Source organism: Geotrypetes seraphini, chromosome 7 (assembly GCF_902459505.1).
Source record: "Geotrypetes seraphini chromosome 7, aGeoSer1.1, whole genome shotgun sequence".
In the NCBI taxonomy this organism is placed as follows: Eukaryota; Metazoa; Chordata; class Amphibia; order Gymnophiona; family Dermophiidae; genus Geotrypetes; species Geotrypetes seraphini.
The window spans coordinates 13,269,450-13,284,543 of NC_047090.1; the positions used below are offsets into that span (position 1 = coordinate 13,269,450).

The 15,094-nt window shown below is 40.3% G+C and overlaps 1 protein-coding gene across 1 annotated transcript; it reads right to left on the bottom strand.

The window, feature by feature from the left end:
- Positions 1-460: 460 nt before the first annotated feature.
- On the bottom strand, positions 461-12,667 carry LOC117363793 (solute carrier family 35 member E3-like). Its single transcript, XM_033952135.1, has 5 exons — positions 12,271-12,667; positions 7,003-7,113; positions 4,993-5,151; positions 4,511-4,593; positions 461-841 (listed from the first exon to the last, which is right to left on the bottom strand). The coding sequence occupies exons 1-5, from the start codon at positions 12,652-12,654 to the stop codon at positions 613-615; spliced, it is 966 nt and encodes a 321-aa protein (XP_033808026.1). The 5' UTR covers positions 12,655-12,667; the 3' UTR covers positions 461-612.
- Between the last annotated feature and the right edge of the window lie 2,427 nt (positions 12,668-15,094).

Below are 15,094 nucleotides of genomic sequence, written 5' to 3' on the forward strand. Positions count from 1 at the left end.
TTTAGAAAATCCCTGAAAACTCGACTGTTTAACAAATTCTAAATTCCCATACCCAACTCTTCCTCACCATGACCTTTCCACCTCGCCCCCCTAATTCCAAGGCCCAAAACTAATTATACTTTCCACCTTGAATCTCATGTACTGACATAATGTATCTTTATTGTAACCCACCTGTACCCCATGTACTAACAAAACGTATCTTTATTGTAACCCATGTACTGACTAAATGTATCTTTATGGTAACCCACCTGTATCCCATACACTGACAAAATGCACCTTGATAGTAAACCACTTGTATTGTAACCCACTTGCATCCCATGTACTGACAAAATATACCTTTACTGTAACTTGTATCCCATGTACTGACAAAATGAATCTTTAATGTAACCCACTTGCATCCCATGTACTGACTAAAGTAACCCACTTGCATCCCATGTACTGACTAAATGTATCTTTATTGTAAACCGTTTCTATCCCATGTACTGTCAAATGTATCTTTATTGTAAACCGCTTCGAACTTCGCGGTATAGCGGTATATAAGAAATAAATTATTATTATTATTATTATATCAGCCCAGGAGACAATGATGTAAAACCCCTAACAGCCTGTACTTTAAACTGCAGGAAGAGCTATCGGACCAATCAGCACTCCCTCCTCTTCTTCCTTGGCCAGTTCACTCCTACTGGTTTCCTGTTCACTCAGCTTGAAGTGTGTATAGGCTAAAATACCCAGCAGTGTGCAGAGAATGCCAAGTCCCTGGTTAATGGAAAGTGGGTCCTTGAATAAAACGTATCCTCCAAGCAACGTGATACAGAACTTAAAATGCCCAAACATGTTATATCTTAGCATTTTTTGTCAAGGATGACACACACATGGTAGAACAACAAAATCTGAACACTGACAAAAAACTACAACATATACAAACGTGCCCTCCCTCCCTCCGGATTTCTCATCGACAACAACTCTGGTTCCGTTCACAAGAAATCAATCCAAAAAAGCAGAACGGTCCAGGTCTTCAAAGCAAAAGGAATTTTAATAACAATCATGCATATAAAACAACGTTGTGACTCAACCCGGGCTGTGTTTCGACTAAAAAGCCTGCCTGGAGTGTCCTAGAGTTTATAATAAAATGTTATAAATATGTCAATCACTAAAAATCAAAATACATAAATGTTGTAAGATGCCAACATTAAAAAGAAAGCTAAAGACGTACCAAATAAGCAGAATCAACTCATACATAGCAATAAAACACTAAAACAACATAAGAAACCAATGAAGGAAAAATTTCTCAATTTATATTTGGTAATTGTGCCCAGTGCAAATATATAAAAATAGATCATGTAACTAATCAGATGAATGTATGACAGATAAAAGCAACCGAGATATGTATAAAAGTTTTTTAGAAAGTAAACAAAACTCCACTGCTATAGAAAATCTTTGCCAAAAATATTTTTAAATGCTATGCCATCGACAAAAAAAAAAAAAAAAAGATGACAAACCACGGCGAACTCAAGTTGATAAAAAAAATATGACAGTGCACTTGTTTTATATGCATGATTGTTATTAAATTCCCTTTGGTCTGAAGACCTGGACTGCTCCGCTCTTTTTGGACCGACTCTTGTGTGTGCGCAGAAGTGGATCTTCCCTACAGTCTAATGGATTCCCGTTTACAAGAAGCCAATTTTGGAAACCATGCAACATTAGAATACAACATCACACCATCATTATAAAGGACAAAGGCAGAAAAGAGAAAACGCTGGCCAATCCAGTCTGCCCGTATCTCCAGCTACTAGAATGCTATTTCCCTTCCCCAAGGTACTTTCTAACTCAGTGTCTCGCAAACGTTTTGGAGCCGCGACCCACTAAACTCGGGGCAACATCTGGAGGGCACGGACGTCAACGCGAAGACATCACACGTATGTGTGATGACATCACATCGACTTCTGTACATATGTGGCGGCCCTCTAGAAGGGGCCCTGAGCTTGCTATTACTACACCAGTTGGGGGGGGGAGGAGAGGCACATCCTGTAGGCAGTCAGCCAGCATGGGCATCTCCTCCTCGCACCCATAATCTCGCCACAGCACAGTTTGCAACACACTGTTCTAGCTAATAATGCAGCAATCATAGAAACGAGGCTGTCCATGCCATACGTGCTGCCAGGCTGTATTGCTCTACTGGTGAATTAAGGGAGCTATTTTTTAGGAAACGCATACACCATATCCTTGAACCACTACCCATAGTAAGGATTCTAAACACAAAGGTTACTGGCAGGGAGGGGGAGGGAGAGGGAGCGGGGCAAAGAGATCTTTTTTTTCCTTCACAAAAGATGTTCAAAAGAATCTTGAAATGAGATCTGAGTAAATAAGCACCATGCAATAACAAATAATACGTCTCCGATCATCCTCTTACATCTACTCTGCTGACCCTTCTCAGAGCGAAAAGAAGATGGGGTTAAGTATATTAAAACTTGATATAGCACCAAGCTGTTATAGATTATAGCAGAGGGATAGTCAAAACTAGAACACACCTCTCTCTTTAGCAGGGTTTCAAAAATACTGCTTGCCTGGGACAAATATAAGTTTGGCATGCTACATGGAAAGAGACAGCAAAAGTATGGTCAACCCTGGAAGGAAAGGGAAGAGTGAGAAACAAAGAGAGGAGAGGCGAAAGCACGAGATGTCTGCAGAAAGCAGGGAAAAAGAAGAGGGCGACAGAGGCTGCTCCTGGGTGGGAGTATAGAGTGGACGAGGAGGACGAAAGGGCCGCACTCACCAGTCCACAATCAAATTATCAGGGAGGATATGCTGGGAATGGAGGGGCAGTAGTTCAAGGGCAAATAAGTTGCGCCTATAGTTGGCAAGTCCTGGAAGAATTTTAAAAGCCCAGTTCCCAAGAAATTAAATTAAATCCACCTTCATAACTTGAAATCAACGTGCAATCTTATAGCCTAACGAATCCTCATTAATTAAAGTTCTAGGCACGTTACAAGCAGCATATTATAAAACATTTAACTCTACAGAATTCTGTGTGGCAAACAATTATACATTCTATAAACAAGTGTTTCTCAACTCGGTCCTGGAATACCCCCTTGCCAGTCAGGTTTTTAGGCTATCCACAATGAATATGCATGAAAGAAATTTGCATATAATGAAGGCAGTGTATGCAAATTTCTTTCATGCGTATTCATTGTGGATATCCTGAAAACCTGACTCAAACCTCATTAACCTCTCCGAGAACATATCCTCATGTATATCGAACCTCCAAAACTGGGCCCTCACTGTACAAATGAAACTAAACGAGTCCAAAACAAAACTACTTTGGCTCGGTCCAATATTAGACCATTTACCCACCTCCATCCCACTGTCCTCCGGCCCCACACTACAGCTTGAGTTCTCAAACAAAGTTCTGGGCATCATCGTGGACTCCTCACTATCCTTCAATGACCACCTCCACTCCCTGGTAAAAAAATGCTTCTTTAGCCTTCATATGCTGAGGAAAGTGAGATCCTGTTTCCAAAAAAAAAAAACACTTCGCCATCCTTGTACAATCCATCATACTCTCCAGATTAGACTATTGCAACTCTATCTACTTAAGCCTAACTAAGAAAAGCCTCCTCAGACTCCAGCAGATTCAGAATGCTGCGGCTAAGCTTATTTTCGCAAAAAGTAAATTTGTTCACGTCTCACCACTTCTGTCCAAGCTTCACTGGCTTCCAATAATCTCCAGGGTCCACTTCATATGTGCCTGCCTAACCTTCAAGATCCTTCACGGCATTCTTCCTCCCGTTATTCCACTATCTTGGAATTCCTCTAATCCCAATTCCACCAGATCCTCCCAAAAATTAAAACTTTCCTTCCCATCTATAAAAGGTATATCCCATGCTGGAAAACTAGGGACATCCCTCCCCTTTAGAACAACCTTACATTCCCTCTCCGAAATTAGAGTTCCCTCCAACTCTTCCGAAAACATCTGAAAACTTGGCTTTTCTCAAAAATATAACACCTCCCCCCTCTCTGATACCCTAAAATCCTCTATTCCTCCTTACTCTTAATCCACAACCATCCTTTGGAGTTCCATTCTATCTTAATCCTGTAAACCGTGCTGAGCTCCACGATCGTGGAGAAGATGCGGTATACAAACCTAAGGTTTAGTTTAGTTTAGGACCGAGATGAGAAACACAGCTTATAAACAATCATATATGCTACAAAAAGTTATCAAATTATGCAAACAGTTTGAGGTAATAACAGTTGACCATCAACACTGGGCGAATTGTATTACTAGTCTGATGAATCTAATGCTTCTAAAGAAAGTGTTCATACCTGAACCAAGATCCCCTTTGTGCGAATGCAAGTTACATCCCCAGTGGAGGTGCTTATGACTGTCCCCTACCTGAAAAATGTGACGGTGGCAGCCCTGTTCCTCCATTTCACATTCTCTACCTGCTATGGAAATGGTTTGACACAGACCGGGGGTTCCCCGTGACAGGACTAAACAGCACTGAAAGGATACGTGACCGGGGAGGTATTGCCAATGACCCAGTAAATGGACAAGTTTACAAGAAAGGCTACTACACCAGACCCAAGCAACATGATCTGCAGGGAAGCAAAAACATCATGGGAGCAGAGGTCAACGTTTCCCAGCTAACAGCAGTGAAAAGGACCATCAGAAGCTTTTGGCTCCTTATAAACACAAAGTCCAGGAGAGCAAAATCATCATGCAGTCTAGAAAACCTTTTGCTTTCGTGCAGTTTTGACCTTGATTCGCTTGATCAATAATAAAGAAAGATTTATCTTACAGGGCTCGCAGCCGAAGTCTTAAAGGCCAAACAACTCTTTCTAGGAAGTATTCATTATAGCACATATCTGCAGTAAATAAGCTATAAAGACTATGAACATGCAATGAGATTCTGAAATAGTCATTTATAAAAAGGAATGTTAAAATTCCTCATTGGTATGTTAGAGAAACTCACTGTAAAAAAACAGATAACTTACAATAACAGAAAGGGACCAAGGCCCAAACAGTCCACCTTCTCCAAACACTGGCTCAAAGACAGGCACAATACAGAGTAGCATAAGAGAAGACATGGGAGCCTGGTAATACAGTAGTTGCATGGAGTTCACCTGCAGGTCCTGCTGTTTGGCTCCAATCCACTGAAAAGACACATTAAACGTAAGAGAAAGCAACCATTTCCTGGGCAATACATAAAGACAATACCAAATTTAAGTGATTAACTCCACTCAATAGGAAAAGTGCAAAGACTGCAAACTAATCCAGGAAGAGGCCTAAGAGATGGAGCCTACGCACAGTCATAGACTGAATGAATCAGCGTAGCTTCTCAGCTCCTTGCTCCAATCATTGGCCAAAAACCTGTTAAACTTATTTATTGAAACTCAACAACAAACTTTTTTATAAAACATTTTTTAAAGATTTTTTTAAATTTTTATTATTTTATTTTTCATGGCTTTTTTTTAAACCAACAACCCCTCTTAAGGCTAAAAATATCTCCTATATGTATTCTGTCTTTTTATCTTTTCTTCAATTTCAGCGCACTAATCCATGACACTGAGAAAAGTGACTTTAAGATTATTTTTAGAAAAACAGCCTTTAATTTCAAAAAAATGCCACTTATCTGAAGGCGGTAGTAGCCTGAAGAAATGCCGGGGCAATATTAACTCAAAAACATGCCAATACATAGAGACAGCATGGTAAAAAATGGGCAAGCAGACAAATCACGAAAAGAGGAATTTAAACAGGTCTCCGGCTTTCAAGGTGCTCTTGAAGCCTGCAAAGATGCAGCATCACCAGCTGCATTTACAACCAGATGTAGAACAGAGCAGTGCTGCGATGCTGTGACTGTCCAGCACCCCCCCCCCCCAGTGTCCTTTTTCAGCAATGCTGTCAGATTCAGCATCTCCACTATCATGTATACAGTTACAGAGCAGAACTATGACACTGTCTGAATTTGCCAATTACCTTTTCAGACTGCTGGCATTATCCTAGAGAAATGAAAATCCAAATCTTATAGCATTGACTACACAAAGTGTCCCAATGTCGGCATGAGACAGGTCTTTAGTACAGGCTTTGCTGTTCAGCCATCTTACCAGGTCCAAAACTTAACATGCGGATACTGGAAGAAATGCCATCTTTCGTTACCCGATTCATTCTGGGCAGCTAGATGCAAACTAGTATCATCACTCCACTGATGCAACCAGAATATTTAGTGGAGAAGCAGTCTGGTGGTTAAGATCCTGGGCAAGCGCTTACTCCCCCAGCGTCAGCTCTTCCTCGGCACAGATCCAGGAAGTGACATCAGAGGAAGAGCCAATGCTGGCACAAGCGGCAGGTTAGGGTTGCTGCTCGTGCCGGGAACATTAAAGAGATATGGGGGAAGGGAAGGGCACGTGCGGTAATGGAGAAGGAGCGGGATGGGGGCGGGATGCCAGTGCACCCATCAATATGGCGCCTGGGGTGGACCCCATCCTTACTAGACCAGGGGTGTCAAAGTCCCTCCTCAAGGGCCGCAATCCAGTCGGGTTTTCAGGATTCCCCAATGAATATGCATTGAAAGCAGCGCATGCAAATTGATCTCATGTGTATTCATTGAGGAAATCCTGAAAACCCGACTTGGTTCCGGCCCTCAAGGACCGGAGTTGCCCATGTCTGCTGTAGACCCTTGTCTCTCACTTTCTAAAGTGTAGAAAGTGCCTCACGATGTTTCAGCGACAGTCCCTTACCCCCACCGTTCCACAAAAGATCATGAGAAATGTTCAAAAGCTAGCAGATTCAAGGTGTCGGGATTTTTTTTAATACATAAAGACACAAAGTTAAATAGTATCTTACACGATACCGTGAAGGTATTACTACTACAACTGGAAATGTAACAATGCACACTACACTATATTCTCATCTGGACAGAGACATCACTAATGGCACTATACAAAACTAATTAGTAACTACATAAAAATAAGCTACTGCATCTCGTTATCAAACACAATACCAACCACTTGATATAAAGCTGTAACGACAACACCAAGAGCAGCAAACACTGTTCCAAGGACATTAAACTTAACATCGTAGTAAGAATTTAAGACGACTCCTAAAGTGATAGGAATCTGTAAAGAAAAAGAAAAGAAAAGTGTTAGAAATGATAAAATACTGCTTTAGCGACGTGCACTGCTAAGAAGCAGGAATATGAGACAAAAAGTTCTTACGTTGGTAAAACAGGTCAAGGGCTCAAAGAAAAAGAATGTTTCAAGAGAAATAACACACACCATGCAGCAGAAGAAAGGTATTAGAGGCAGGGCCGTTGTTCAACATGCTGGGACTCAAGGCAGAAATTTAGGAGGGGGCTCGAAAAACCCAATAGCAGACTAGGTGTCCTTCACATTCTGGTACACCTGGGCCCCTGCCCGCAACTACACTATTTGCAGACCCCTAATATGAGTTTTCCTGGGACAGGGGAGAGATTTTCTGTCAGATCCAGAATCTAAATAAAAGAATCAGAACCACCGAAGAATGGCAGGTGGTGGATCACAAAGTAGGTGATGTGAGAAACCACTACACCCTCACTAGCCACATCCCTACCCCTCCTCCTCCTGTTACTTTGCTGCATTTTGGGAGGGGGGCTCTTACAAGGCATTTTGCGGTGGTGTGGCTGAACTAACTCAAAGCAAAGAAAACTCGTCAATTAAAAAAAAAAAAAAGGGGGTCCTTGTTGCAGTTTACTTTCCAGTTCTGGTCACATCTGGGTAGGTAGCGCTGACGTGTCAGTTGTCAGAGCCGAACGGCTAAAACTTTGGCTCTACGTACTTAGATGCAGCGCGACCCCCAAAACTGCAACAAGCACAATGCCAGGTAAGTCTAAGATAACTTCAAAAAAGGATGTCACACACTGTCCTATGCACTATGCTGAGATTCTCCTTCCCAGTGCAAGAGGAAAATGAGCTATCTAATTAAATGTCACTGCCGGTATAACTTCAGTGTGTCCCCACAGGAACGCAAACTTCACAGACCCCTCTAAGATAACACCCTTGTAAAGTCTGAATGATCCTCAGCAGTTTCTCCCCGTTCTTCCTGCAGTCGGGGAAGATTTAAACAGTTCTAAATAAGAAAAAAAATAGGAGCATATCACTCCTTTTTATCAGAAACTTCATCGGTTACCGATACAGTCTAGAATTTGGTTTAAATTCTCTTGTATTTGTTATAAATCAGTTTTTGGTATGTCACCTGGGTATCTTGTTCCTCACTTTTCTTTGAATCTCTCTAACAAGAACACAGGCGGAATGTATGTTTCCATATCTCTCATTTCAGGCTGCTAAACTGAATGTATGGCTTGGAAAAATTATGTTAGAGGCTTCTTCCTATTTTGATTTTAGAAAATTGTTAAAGACACAACTATTTGATAGGTTGGTATCTTAATGCATCCCGTTTTAACTTTTAAAAGTTTTTTCTTATTTTAACCTGATGTATCTTTGCTACATAAATTGTGGTGGTGCTTGATTCCAAATAGAACATATGAGAATATTATACAAAAATGGCGTGATGAATTGTGAATTCAATTATCACTTCAAGATTTCAGTCAAGCTATTCATCGTTTGCCAAAAATTATTACAGGATATGTTTGGAGAGAATGTACATATAGAGTTTTGCATAGGGCATATTTTTCATGCAGGATTAGTTAATTCTATTTGTATCAAATGTGAGAAAGATTGTAATACTTTATCTCATGCATTTTGGAAATGTCATCTTATTAATTTATAACATTTTTATTGAAGGAATCAAATAAATATACAATAATAAGATATAAAGAGATATTCATTGCAATTAAATTAATAATAATATTTGCATATATATTTTTATCATTCCTCCAAAATATATTTCTATATACCTAATCCATTTTTTTCTATATCCCCTATGATCCCTTCCCTTCTCCCCCTTCATTCTATTTATTTCATTTATAACATTTTAAAAAATTACTTTAAATTTTTTTTTTAATATTATTATAACATTATAATAAATGAATTAAACAGAAATTCAAGTAATTTAACATATATTAAAATCATCTTTCCTATTTCCCCCCTACCCTAGAATGACATGAAATACCAAATATATTTAAAAAAATAACACAAAGAACATTTACTTAAATTTCATATAAAGTATTAAGAATCATATTTCTTGCTTTCGAGGATAATTTTGTATATAAGGATCCCAAATTTTTAAAAATAAACGTGTTCTAGGAAATTTATGAACCTTGCAAACCTCAAATAAAATTAAAGATGGAATTGATTCCTCCAATGCCAATAACTTTTTGTAACCAATATTGTAATATGCATTTATGACCAATCATACATGCCTTTTGAAATAGAATATATCTATCCTGTCCAAAATCCCCACAAGCTGCTGCTTTACCGAATAACACTCCTTTTGGAGATTCAACCAATTGACAATTCCATAATGAACTTAAAAATAATAGAATGGCAGACCAGAAAGATTTAATAAGATGACATGTATTCTATTTCAAAAGGCATATTGCAATATTGGTTACAAAAAGATCCTCCTAGTTATTGGCATTGGAGGAATCAATTCCATCTTTAATTTTATTTGAGGTTTGCGAGGTTCATAAATTCCTAGAACACGTTTATTTTAAAAAATTTGGGACCCTTATATACAAAAATTATCCTCGAAAGCAAGAAGTATGATTCTTAATATTTTATATTAAATTTAAGTAAATGTTCTTTGTTTGTTTGTTTTTAATATATTTAGTATTTCATGTCACCTTTCATTCTAGGGTAGGGGGGAAATAGGAAAGATTATTATTTTTTTTTATAACATTTTATTGAAGAAATGCAATAAATACATAATAATATAACACAGTAAAATAGTCATTACATTTAAATTGACCATATTAACTTCTAATAAATATTTATCATTCCTTCAATAATAATTTTAATAATAATAATAAATTTTTAAACAGGACTTATTCATAGATGTTGTTTAGAATTATAGGAGTTTTGATTGAGCACAATTAATTTATAACATTTTTGAGCACAATTAAACAATGTTTTTAATGATTTTAATATATGTTAAATTACTTGAACTGTATTTCTGTTTAATCCATTTATTATAATGCTATAATAATATTTAAAAAAACAATCTAAAGTAATTCTTTAAAATGTTATAAATGAAATAAATAGAATGAAGGGGAGGCGGAAAGGGGAGGGATCATGGGGATATAGAAAAGAATGGATTAGGTATAAAAAAATATATTTTGGAGGAATGATAAAAATATGTATGCAAATATTATTATTATTAATTTAATTGCAATGAATATCTCTTTGTATTTTATTATTGTATATTTATTTGATTCCTTCAATAAAAATGTTATAAATTAACCTGATGTATTTTTATCTGCATTGTATGTTTTAGCTCTATTTTTTGTGAACCACTTTGAACTTTCCCTGAATGGCGGTATACAAGAATAAATGATTATTATTATTATTATTAAAGAACGCTGCCGCCATTTTCCTGAATAAAGTGGTCTATGAAATTGGGCTATCTACCTATTCTGGATTTTGATGGTGTGTAGAATAACTAGCTAATGGATTAGTTCTCTTCATTTTTAAGGGACTTCACCTTGAAAAAGCTTATCAGGGAAACATGTCCCCGATTTTGAGCACACGAATTAAGCTAAGTATATTATAGGAAAGAGTAAAAAACGATTCTATTTATTCAACTCTCTAAGAGTATAAAATGAACTAAATTTATGCTGACGACATCACCGTCGTTCTCCCACTATCCGATATCTCGCCAAATTTCATCATTCACCTAGCCAATATCCTAAACCAAATAGAACTCTGGATGAAGGCCTTCAAACTCAAACTGAACACAGAAAAAACCAAATTTTTCCTAGCCTCTCCCAACGAGCAGATTAAAGACAACATGATCCAAATGAACGGCAATAATTACGAAATTGCCCAATCTATTAAAATACTAGGGATTACCCTTGACAGACATCTAACACTAGAAAAACACACTGATCTACTGTTCAAAAAATGCATCTCTACTCTTTGGAAACTCTGCACTATCAAAAAATTCTTTGACGAGTCATCCTTTCGTCTACTAGTACAAGCCTCCATCCTGAGTACTCTGGAATACTGCAACATCATATTTTTGGGAGCTTACAAAAAGTCACTCCACAAGCTAAGACTAATCCAGAACACAGCAGTCCGCCTCATCTTCGGGCTAAAAAAATGGGAACATATCTCCCCATATCTCCAAATTCTTCACTGGCTGCCAGTAGAATCCAGAATACTTTTCAAGTTCGCCTGCATCAGTTTCAAAGCGATCTTCGGAATGCTTCCAACTTACCTAGCTTCCCAAATCCTCACCAACTGCCCACAAAAGATCTCCCGCAGAACTAACCTCTTCACTTACCCATCCCTGAAATCATGTCACTACATGAAGTACCTAGACAGAATGCTTTCATTCCAAGCAGCCAAACTGAACACATGGCTAGCAAAACCAATACTCGAGGCCACATCATACACTGACTTCAGAAAGTCTCTGAAGACCCGTCTCTTCAACACCACCTAAGTTTCTCCCCCTCATCCAGCTATATCCCCTCCAAATGCCCACCCTACCCTTCCTTCCCCCTCCAACGCTTATGGCTGGGTTCCTCTCTTACTCACATTGTATATTTCCTCCCGTTATTCAGCGTTTAACTCTTGTAACCTGTTCAAATGGTAATATTCTGTATACTATTAACATCCTGTACTGGTCCACTCTGTAATTTACTTTATCTTATGGTAAACCTCCCTAACCTGTATTGTATTGTAAACTTCTCCTGTTCCTGCTCACTTTGTAATATCCTCTTCTCACTATAAACCTCCCCCATTATCTCATGCACATTGTAATTCCCTGTATATTTTTCATTGTAATTCCGACTTATTATGCACACTCTTCCACAAAGCTTATGTATCTCAAATCCCTGGTTCCAATTCCTAGCTTATTTCCTGTTCCAAACATATGTATCTTGTTGTAAACATATGTCTCCTGCTGTAAACACTGCACGACCTTCTTTGTAAACCGCTTCGAACTTATGGTATAGCGGTATATAAGAAATAAAATTATTATTATTATTATTATAAGCTTAGAGCAATGAGGCCCATTGACGTTGCTGAGGATCATCCAAACTTGGCATGGTCTCTTGGAACCCGTCCTGGGGGAGCAAAAGTTTGCAAATCCCGCCCCCATCCCACCCCAGCGCTGACCAGCGTGCACTTGATCCGCAGCGAGAAGCTCTTGCCGTAGAAGAGGCTCTGGATGACCAGGATGACCGGCGTGGTCATGCTCTTGGCCAGCTGGTAGGTGCCCACGGTGTTGCTCTGCAGCGACAGGTTGGTGAAGACGACGAAGCCGCAGAAGCTGAGCGCGAGCGGCAGCATCTGCGCGAGCCGCAGGCTCTTGGGGGCGAAGGCGCCGAGGAGCAGGCACGCGCACAGCCCCAGCCAGGTGACCGCGAAGTGCACGAGCGTCAGCGTCAAGTTGGGGAAGGCGTAGCGCACGTAGAGCCATTTGTTCAGGAAGACGATGCAGAGGGACGAGAGCAGGTTGACCGCCAGCGCCGCCGCGATGCGCCCCTTCTGCGCCGCCATCGCCCGCGCGAGCTCTGGCAGAACCCAGCGCCTCGCGAGCCGGCGCGAGGATGGAACTCGGCTCCCGCCCGACCAATCAGCGTAGGGATGCCGTTACGTCAGAGGCAGCCCTGGAATGGTTGCGGGTAAAAACTGGATCCCACGGATCCGTGCCGACCCCACGCCACAGCCGCTTTGGGATCCTGGGTTTCACCTGGGGAAATTACAAATAATGATGCAGAATTTTTAAATATTGTGCTTTGGGTTTTCAACATTTATTTGTGCAGGCTTCTTACTGTTTGAATAATAGCATAGCATATGTTGTGGATTCTTTTTAAGTTTTGCATTGCAATGGGCCTGCTAGAGATCATCCACAACATCCTTCTACAGATCTTAGATGCAATAGGCATCTCAGATAAAGTATACGCCTGGTTCGAAGGATTCCTAAAACTCAGAACCTACAGTGTAAAATCAAACAAAGAAAAATCAGAATCCTGGTCAAACCCCTGCGGCGTACCACAAGGATCTCCACTATCCCCCACCCTCTTCAATCTATACACGGCCTCTCTAGGAACTCATCTGGATAATCTAGGCATAACATCCTATAGCTATGCGGATGACATCACCATCCTCATCCCATACGATCACTCCAAACCAACCATGACAGACGAACTTCACCAAACACTGGAAGCAGTCACAACCTGGATGGAAAATCACAAACTTAAACTCAACCAAGACAAAACCAAATTCATCCTCCTAGAAAACGACAAGATCCAAACCACAACCATACTAGACATAAACGCAACCAAATATCCCATCCAAACAACCATAAAACTACTAGGCATGACCATAGACAGATGCTGCACAATGCAACCGCAAATAAACAAAACAACTCAAAAATCATTCGCAATCATGAGAAACCTGAGACAAGTCCGAAAATTCTTTGAAAGTACACAATTCCTACTTATAGTACAATCCCTAATACTAGGCATATTGGACTACTGTAACATACTCTTCCTCCCATGTCCAGCAACTACGATAAGACAACTCCAAACAATCCAAAATACAGCCTTAAGACTCGTCTATTCATTGAAAAAACACGACCACATCACTGAGGCCTTCATCAACTCACACTGGCTCCCAATCCAAGAAAGAATCCAATTCAAATTCTACTGCATATTATTTAAAACCCTACACGGAGACAGCCCATCATACCTGAACAATCGCCTCATCCAAGCAACCAACACCAGACACAGAAAAACGCACTCCCCATTCATACCCCCCCCCATCCAAAGAAGTAAAAAGAACAAAACAACATGACGGCCTCCTAGCCACACAAGCTGCAAGACTGGACAACCAGATATCCAACCTTCTGATGACAACCCCAGACTATAAGACGTTCAGAAAAGAAATAAAAACCACACTTTTCAAGAAATTCCTAAAACAGCAATAACAACACGACCTCTAAAAGCCCTTAAGATCTACATCTTACCTATCTAGCTATTCATTATAATTCATGTAATTAGGTAATTCTGTAATTCTGTAATTCTCTAATTCTGTAATTCTGTAATTCATTGTAATCCTGTCCTTAAACTAACCTTTTGTAATCCGCCTTGAACCGCAAGGTAATGGCGGAATAGAAATCCCTAATGTAATGTAATGTAATGTAATGTAATGTAATATTGTTATTGCTCTGATGACAGAATAATTGTGATCTCATGGAGAAATGTCCTATTCCAATGGTTCCCAACCCTGTCCTGGAGAACTACCAGGCCAGTCGGGTTTTTGGGATAGCCCTAATGAATATGCACGAGAGAGATTTGCATATAATGGAGGTGACAGGCATGCAAATCTGCTCCATGCATATTCATTAGGGCTATCCCAAAAACCCAACTGGCCTGGTGGTCCTCTAGGGTTGGGAACCACTGATCTATTCTACACCAATGTTTCTCAACCTGCAGTACAGGACCACCCACTGCTTAGGGCAGGGGTCTCAAAGTCCCTCCTCGAGGGCCGCAATCCAGTCAGGTTTTCAGGATTTCCCCAATGAATATGCATGAGATCTATGTGCATGTACTGCTTTGGGGAAATCCTGAAAACCCAACTGGATTGCAGCCCTCGAGGAGGGACTTTGAGATCCCTGGCTTAGGGGCTCTCGTTGCCCCCCCCCTACTGATGCCACTGCCACCAATTCCTCAATGCCCCATCCGAACCCCAAAGCTGACCCTGTCACCCAACATGCTCCATTCCCAATCAACCACCCCCCCACCACCGCAGCAGCAGTACCAACAACAGGGACGGTACGGTACAGTCCAGGCACAGGCAGCAACTGCATGCAGCCAGCAAGCCTCCCCCCCCCCCCCCCAATGTCAATTCTGAAGAGAGGGTTCCGGGCCAGCCAATCGCTGCCTGACAGGCCTGGAACCTTCTCTCGGTCAGAATTGATATCGGGGAAGGGGGA

What these genes read in the sequence shown, in the direction of transcription:
- LOC117363793 (XM_033952135.1), bottom strand. Translation starts at nt 12,654, where the DNA reads ATGGCGGCGCAGAAGGGGCGCATCGCGGCGGCGCTGGCGGTCAACCTG. An exon ending in TGCGGATCAAGTGCACGCTG is followed by an intron (nt 7,114 to 12,270) that starts GTCAGCGCTGGG and finishes TTTTCTTTACAG; the next exon opens with ATTCCTATCACTTTAGGAGT. An exon ending in GGCAATACCTCCCCGGTCAC is followed by an intron (nt 842 to 4,510) that starts GTATCCTTTCAG and finishes AAAAATGCTAAG; the next exon opens with ATATAACATGTTTGGGCATT.